The sequence below is a fragment of the Cibotium barometz genome, chromosome 37 (assembly GCF_041138505.1).
Source record: "Cibotium barometz isolate CiBa-2024 chromosome 37, ASM4113850v1, whole genome shotgun sequence".
Taxonomy (NCBI): Eukaryota; Viridiplantae; Streptophyta; class Polypodiopsida; order Cyatheales; family Cibotiaceae; genus Cibotium; species Cibotium barometz.
In genome coordinates, this window is record NC_141082.1 from 4567011 (window position 1) to 4575427 (window position 8417).

Here is an 8417-nt window from a genome sequence, read left to right on the forward strand (position 1 = left end):
GCTGGTCAATTGCATGCAGATTCAAATTGCGTGCTATCTAACTTTTTGATCATGGACTAAAATAAAAAAGGAAATATGATTGTACATATATGTATAATGTTAGCCCGAGTGTGCATGTAATCAATATTATCCATACATGTTACTTATAGTGTGTAAAGGCTGCATATCTTTTGAGGATGTACAAACAGTGAATGGACATTTGTATTGTTATTTTAAGATTTCGTGTGAAGCTAGAGGAATGCTGGAGAGATACGAGTGGTATATATATGTCTTCGAGAAGCTGCATTTCAAAAAACCAGATTCTAATTGCATCAACGTTTTGTCATTATTCTGCTTTTTTGTGAGCCTATATCTCTTGGACAGGTTTGGCACAAATTCTCTACCAAACTTCCAAATATTTTTTTCATGGCTTGGAGAGAAGGTGTGGTGACACTGGTGTTTGTAATTCTATAGCTAAGAATCAATCTCTATTACACATGCAAGACCTCTTACAATAATATGAAAAACATCTTTATGATTTTGAAGGGTTGTCTCTTCCTGATAGATCAAATCTTGCTACTGAAAACAATGGTTTGTTGATGGAAAGAGATGATGTTTGATTCTGTTCTCAACAGGATGATTTGGCTCTTTCCAAAAATGGAGTCTTAATAGTTGTCAATCAAAAGCATTTCATACCATCTTTGAGGCTGTTTATTTAAACAATGGAAGTGTTTTTTGCCATTGTTTTTTTTCCTTGACAGAGCAAGTGGATTAGGCAAAATATATATTTATAGTGCCTTTCTATCTTGATTACGTGGATAGAATCAAGTTGCTTTCGCATGTGCATCTTCTAGAATAGCTGCATTGTTACTTTTAAATGGATGTACTGCACACTTACGTTTCAAAATCCCATTGGTTTTCAATGCTTTTTAGCGTGCATGGTCTCTAAATATGTAAAAGTACTCTAAATATGACCTCCTATCACCTAAATTCGAATTTCTATTTTTGGAGATACTTATCTCTCTTAATAGAACTATTCTTGTCTTCTTATTTCTTTTAGGATTTTATGGAGCTAATATTTTTACTCTTATCATTTTCCTAATGTTTCTAGCCTTATTGTCTCAGCCTTCTCTAAGTGCGCTCTCTTTCCTTCTTGAAATCTATATTAAAAGAGACACATAAATGGCTTGGGAGCGGGACCTTACAAGAGAAAATGAAGGACTCTGACAATGCTTAAAGGAGGCCCTGAAAATTAAAAGGGTATTTTGTGTTCTTGAGGATTCCCAAGTCTAGATATGGATCACTAAAGGGAAATACCAACACCAAGCTTGCTCGTCACTTCTATAAGCATTATAAAGTGTTTAGAAGGGTTAGGATGCCAGCATTTGAGGATATGCATGGTTATAATAATGAGAACTTGCCCGTGGTGGTTTTCAAGCAAATGGAGTCAATCCTATTGCAAAGAAGGAGGTGGAGAGAATGCAACCTCTTCTCCAAAGAGGCTATGTATATACGGTTATAAGGTAAACTTGCCCGTGGCGGTTTTCAAGCAAGATGGAGTCAATCCTAGTGAAAAGAAAGAGGTTGAGAGAATGAAACCTCTCCTCCAAATGCAAGGACAATCCTCCTCCTACATTGGTTGATCTGTTACTTGGTGATGATAATGCAAGTAAGGAACACAGAAAGAATATATGCTCTTATAAAAACAATGCCTTAGCATTCGTTTCACTGGGTACTCACTTGGATAATCAAATCACTAGGGGGAGGTACATGTATTTAATTTTCGAATCCATGGTATTACATATCATCATGTTGGCTTGTAATACCTAATAGAATATGAGATGCGGCTCCTCAATTTTTCCAATTTTATATATATATATATATATATATATATATATATATATATATATATATATATATATATGTGATACGGAGCATGAATTAGAGAATAGACTTCATGGGATGCTTTTTATAAATCATAACATGCTTGAAAGCTTACAAATAATGATGTATAAACACAATCCATATGCATGTGCATTGCATACAATAAGAGAAATGTTACAGTCCAGTCCACATGTAGATTTGAGAATGGTCACTGAAGTTGGATCAATATTAAGGAAATAATTGGTTCCTACAGGTAGTAAGATAGCTGCTATCATACTAGGTCAAGGGGATGCTCTTCATGTAGGTCATAGAGATATTCAAATAATGTCTCGCACAAATACTATAAAAAAATATGTTCTGGTTACTCGAGGAGAGGATAGTTAGCATGTTAGAATTTCACTCCATGGTAGGAATAGACAAGGTTCAAATGAGGAGACAAATACTATAATTCAACGGTGATATTATGCATATAGATTACAAATAAGGGAAGATACAAATGTGTGCCTTCTACGTGGTGGTTGACTTTTGTAACAATACATTGTTGATACTCATAGCATGATACATATAGATAGATGGATGTATCTATATCTATCTACCTATATATATAGCAATGCTTTAAATCCTTGCGTACCCCTCCCAGCAAGGACTGCCGGAGACCTGCCAGAAAACTCTATCGGGCTCGGAAAGCGGAAACTGAATAACTACTCTCACTGAATGGTTCAGAGCTGGTCAATTGCATGCAGATTCAAATTGCGTGCTATCTAACTTTTTGATCATGGACTAAAATAAAAAAGGAAATATGATTGTACATATATGTATAATGTTAGCCCGAGTGTGCATGTAATCAATATTATCCATACATGTTACTTATAGTGTGTAAAGGCTGCATATCTTTTGAGGATGTACAAACAGTGAATGGACATTTGTATTGTTGTTTTAAGATTTCGTGTGAAGCTAGAGGAATGCTGGAGAGATACGAGTGGTATATATGTCTTCGAGAAGCTGCATTTCAAAAAACCAGATTCTAATTGCATCAACTTTTTGTCATTATTCTGCTTTTTTGTGAGCCTATATCTCTTGGACAGGTTTGGCACAAATTCTCTACCAAACTTCCAAATATTTCTTTCATGGCTTGGAGAGAAGGTGTGGTGACACTGGTGTTTGTAATTCTATAGCTAAGAATCAATCTCTATTACACATGCAAGACCTCTTACAATAATATGAAAAACATCTATATGATTTTGAAGGGTTGTCTCTTCCTGATAGATCAAATCTTGCTACTGAAAACAATGGTTTGTTGATGGAAAGAGATGATGTTTGATTCTGTTCTCAACAGGATGATTTGGCTCTTTCCAAAAAAGGAGTCTTAATAGTTGTCAATCAAGAGCATTTCATACCATCTTTGAGACTGTTTATTTAAACAATGGAAGTGTTTTTTGCCATTGTTTTTTTCCTTGACAGAGCAAGTGGATTAGGCAAAATATATATTTATAGTGCCTTTCTATCTTGATTACGTGGATAGAATCAAGTTGCTTTCGCATGTGCATCTTCTAGAATAGCTGCATTGTTACTTTTAAATGGATGTACTGCACACTTACGTTTCAAAATCCCATTGGTTTTCAATGCTTTTTAGCGTGCATGGTCTCTAAATATGTAAAAGTACTCTAAATATGACCTCCTATCACCTAAATTCGAATTTCTATTTTTGGAGATACTTATCTCTCTTAATAGAACTATTCTTGTCTTCTTATTTCTTTTAGGATTTTATGGAGCTAATATTTTTACTCTTATCATTTTCCTAATGTTTCTAGCCTTATTGTCTCAGCCTTCTCTAAGTGCGCTCTCTTTCCTTCTTGAAATCTATATTAAAAGAGACACATAAATGGCTTGGGAGCGGGACCTTACAAGAGAAAATGAAGGACTCTGACGATGCTCAAAGGAGGCCCTGAAAATTAAAAGGGTATTTTGTGTTCTTGAGGATTCCCAAGTCTAGATATGGATCACTAAAGGGAAATACCAACACCAAGCTTGCTCGTCACTTCTATAAGCATTATAAAGTGTTTAGAAGGGTTAGGATGCCAGCATTTGAGGATATGCATGGTTATAATAATGAGAACTTGCCCGTGGTGGTTTTCAAGCAAATGGAGTCAATCCTATTGCAAAGAAGGAGGTGGAGAGAATGCAACCTCTTCTCCAAAGAGGCTATGTATATACGGTTATAAGGTAAACTTGCCCGTGGCGGTTTTCAAGCAAGATGGAGTCAATCCTAGTGAAAAGAAAGAGGTTGAGAGAATGAAACCTCTCCTCCAAATGCAAGGACAATCCTCCTCCTACATTGGTTGATCTGTTACTTGGTGATGATAATGCAAGTAAGGAACACAGAAAGAATATATGCTCTTATAAAAACAATGCCTTAGCATTCGTTTCACTGGGTACTCACTTGGATAATCAAATCACTAGGGGGAGGTACATGTATTTAATTTTCGAATCCATGGTATTACATATCATCATGTTGGCTTGTAATACCTAATAGAATATGAGATGCGGCTCCTCAATTTTTCCAATTATATATATATATATATATATATATATGATACGGAGCATGAATTAGAGAATAGACTTCATGGGATGCTTTTTATAAATCATAACATGCTTGAAAGCTTACAAATAATGATGTATAAACACAATCCATATGCATGTGCATTGCATACAATAAGAGAAATGTTACAGTCCAGTCCACATGTAGATTTGAGAATGGTCACTGAAGTTGGATCAATATTAAGGAAATAATTGGTTCCTACAGGTAGTAAGATAGCTGCTATCATACTAGGTCAAGGGGATGCTCTTCATGTAGGTCATAGAGATATTCAAATAATGTCTCGCACAAATACTATAAAAAAATATGTTCTGGTTACTCGAGGAGAGGATAGTTAGCATGTTAGAATTTCACTCCGTGGTAGGAATAGACAAGGTTCTGTAACATACCCATTGTAAATAACACTGTACTTGCTTCAGAGTTGAAAAATATATCTTAGCTTGTCATTTTTCCGATCAAAAAACTTCTATTTTTGGAAAATAAGCCATTTTTGCTTAGAAATTTGTAATTCTGAATCCAAATTTGGAATCTACGTGTAATTTTACGCTTAAAATAGTTTTTTCTGAACTAAAAACGGGCACCCGGAATGGGTTTAATCAAGCTTTTAAGCCTTTAATCTGCGAACTTCCGACCAAAAATAGTAACTATCCAGGCGTCTAATCAACGAACGGAATACGCCTCCATGGTCATGGGGCAAGGCCGGACATTTCCGTCAAAAAATATTTTTTGACCCCCCCCCGGGCGGCGGGCGGCCGGCGTGGGCCCCACCACGGGCGCCGCCCGTGAAAAAAACCGACAATCCGCCCGGGACACCCAAGCGTGTACACGACCTAGACGCACCCTCCAGCACACCCCTACACGTACCCCCTCCTCCCAGAACCCTCTATCCACAGGTGTCGCGCTCTCTCTCTCTTGGGGACACCTCCACCCCCATGTGTCACACTTTCTCTCTCCTCGAGACACCTCCACCCCCAGGTGTCTCACGCCCACACCTCTCCCGGACACCTACACCACCCAGGTGTCACCCTCCCGTACCCGGACGTCCACCCTCCAGCACCTATAAAAGGACCCTCCCAGCCCCCTTCTCCAGACAAGCCCCCAGCAAGCCCCTACGCGCAAGCTCTCTCTCAAGCTCTAGGACATGTCCTACACTCTTCTCCCCCCCCCCCCCCCCCGTGTGAATAGACTTAAAGTGTGCTTCTCCTCTACCCCTTGCCTTACTCTTCCCTAGGCCTCCCTAGACGTACACTCTTCTCAAGAGCTCTCCCAGTTAAGGACACCCCTCTCAATTCCCCCCCCCCCCCCCATATGCGGCGACTTAAACTTAGGCTAAGAGGTCGTTCCTGCCCATAAGCCCAACAAGCTTTTCCTACCCCAAACGGACTCCGTTTTCAAATCCGTTTGAACCAATAGAATTCTCTCTTTTCTCTCCACGCTCCCAACCTCTTGTATTCACCTCGTTTTCTCTCTATCCTCTTAAAACTCTAGTGCTCCTATGGCGCCGAAACGCCGCCGAATTGAAGAACCGCGCGCTGCCCAAGGAGGGAATGAAGCAAATCGTGTCCCTGCAATCGACTTCGCCCCTCTTGAAGTGAATAGGCATGAAAACGATAACCAGGTTGGTCATTTAATAAGTTTAAGTAAAAATTCTCTCTTATGAAGCTTAATGCTAAGATTCGTAATAATAGGAAAGGAACCAAGGTTAAACCCCTAGTATAGATGGCCTAAAGTACCTTATGGTTACTCTTAAGTAAAGTTATAGCAAAATAATCTTGCTTTTGAATCATTGTCTTTTCAAAACGATGGGTTTTGTTAATGTGTGAATTCATTGAATAAAGGCTATGTCTTTCTTTTATTGGATATACTGCTGGTTTATTGCTAACATGCAGGTACAGCTTCTCCCCCCCCCTTAGCTAACTCCGTGCTTGTCTGTGTAGACGGGCGGAGGATATAGCGAGGCCGGGAGTCGGCCCAGGGCAATCCCCTCCTATGCCACTGGGAATTGGTTTTCACCACCAGGGTGATGTATATATGCTGCCTAGTTCTGTGGGTCCAGGCTAGTGCGGTGACTTAACCCCCACCTCATGAGGAGACGTCCCCTCCGAAGAGCGAGAGGGTTTGGTACAAGCGTCAGTACCTGAGGGGGTGACAGGACGGCTTGACCCTCATCGTCTGGCTGACGACGAGGGGAGACGGTCCGTGAGGTTTACCCAGCTGGTTGAGGCTGGAAGATCGAATTCTAGATTATCGATGTAGTTGTGGTTATGGTTATGGTTTGGACATGAGTTTGGATTGGAATATCGGCCCGGTTTCGGGGTCTTTGTAAATATTTTTTCACTGTAAGTATGTTTGTTGATTTCAATGTTATGCTAAGGAAGATTTCCTTAAAGGAATCAAGTGTAATTAATTAACAAAGGAATTTGTTTTTAAGTGTTTCACAGTGTGATAGGACTTAATTAGAAAATAATTGAATGGGTGAGTGCGTGGAAAGTGGGAGAATGGATGCCCTGACGGTACCATTCTAAGGATGGGTGGACCCGATCAGTCGGGTAGCTTTCTACTAGTCGTAACTTACGATACTTAGGGAATAATAGAGTCACGAACAAGACTTGTTTTAGGGGACCGAGCCAGCGGCCGTGCCTCTTGAAATACGGGGGAAAAAGGCGTTGGCTTCCTTGAACCAAGTGTGGGTCTTGTTCCATCTCCACGCACATTCCGTGCTGGAGGTTAGAATTTCCTTTAGGATGACTACGCTTCCCCTGCGAGATAGAATTAGGTCCGTCCGTTTGCTCGTAACCTCGTATTTCTACGAGATCGAGGTGTCGTCAATCGGAAAATAACACGAGACTTAACTGCCTATCAAAAGGATTCCCCCGCCCTACGGGTCGGGGGCCTTACACGTGGTATCAGAGCGCGTTTAGACTTGGGAGATTTTATATTGTATTCTCTTGTTACTCTAGAAATTCTTGTTAAACTAATCTAGTTACGGCTGGATGCAGGAGGACGAGATGGATCCCTATTCTCGCTTCCTGGTATTCCAATGCATGTTCATGACTGCTTGTCGCTCTTCCGAATTCGAGTTCCGTGACACTATGATGCACATTGTAGACAAGCTAACCCTTCCTCTTTACACTCGCATCGAAAGGGGATGGAACAGAACTGAGTATTGGCATCGTCGATCTACCTACTTCATCATTCGAGCTGAGCACGTCGGCAATCTCACCAACGACTTGAGGCGGATCCGATATGCCGAGATGTTGCGGATGGTTCGCCTGTTCTGGTTTATTGGCACTCCTCGTAACACCTATGTCACTATCGATGGGAATCGCATGCTGCAGAATCGTTGGGTTTATGATAAGGTGACTCAAGTTGTATCCCCTGATAGAGTAGCCGTTACCCGTCTTTCTAGACGAGGTTTACCTCCCCTACCAGAGACTTATCGAGTTCTTGAAACCATGGGAGAACCCCCCTACTTTTTCAATGCTACCACCGCAGATCTTTATTAGGTTTCCTAGAGGACTACCATGTAAATAAATAAGATTGGATTTAGTCCAATCCTTGTAAATGGCTTGGTTTACTTGTAAATGGCTTGGTTTACTTGTAAATATTAAAGCTTGGAATAAAAGGTTTTGATTTTCACACTCATTGTCTTATGTGTATTAAACCGCCTAAGTGACATGATTCTAAATTTAGCTTCATATTGATAACCAGGATCGTCAACTTCTTGCTCCCAATGCATTATATACAGATACACAGGAGAAGAAGCTTCTCCTCAAACAAATGCAACCTCCCTCATTTAATGGGGCAGGTTCAAAGATTGAAAGGGATGCAGAAGTTTGGATAGAAGCCATGGACGATTACTTTTCGGCTGCTGGTACAGGAATTGGGAATCAATCTATGCTTGCCAGATTCCGTCTTACCGGGGACGCCAAACTTTGGTGGAAGCAATGGTGCCGAG

The 8417-nt window shown here is 40.3% G+C and overlaps 1 protein-coding gene across 1 annotated transcript; it reads left to right on the top strand.

The window, feature by feature from the left end:
- The first annotated feature begins 5782 nt into the window (after positions 1 to 5782).
- LOC147616854 (uncharacterized) lies at positions 5783 to 8170 on the top strand. Its single transcript, XM_086776300.1, has 2 exons — positions 5783 to 6077; positions 7459 to 8170. The coding sequence occupies exons 1-2, from the start codon at positions 5955 to 5957 to the stop codon at positions 7963 to 7965; spliced, it is 630 nt and encodes a 209-aa protein (XP_086632426.1). The 5' UTR covers positions 5783 to 5954; the 3' UTR covers positions 7966 to 8170.
- Positions 8171 to 8417: the final 247 nt, after the last annotated feature.

What these genes read in the sequence shown, in the direction of transcription:
- LOC147616854 (XM_086776300.1), top strand. Translation starts at nt 5,955, where the DNA reads ATGGCGCCGAAACGCCGCCGAATTGAAGAACCGCGCGCTGCCCAAGGA. An exon ending in GGCATGAAAACGATAACCAG is followed by an intron (nt 6,078 to 7,458) that starts GTTGGTCATTTA and finishes GGCTGGATGCAG; the next exon opens with GAGGACGAGATGGATCCCTA.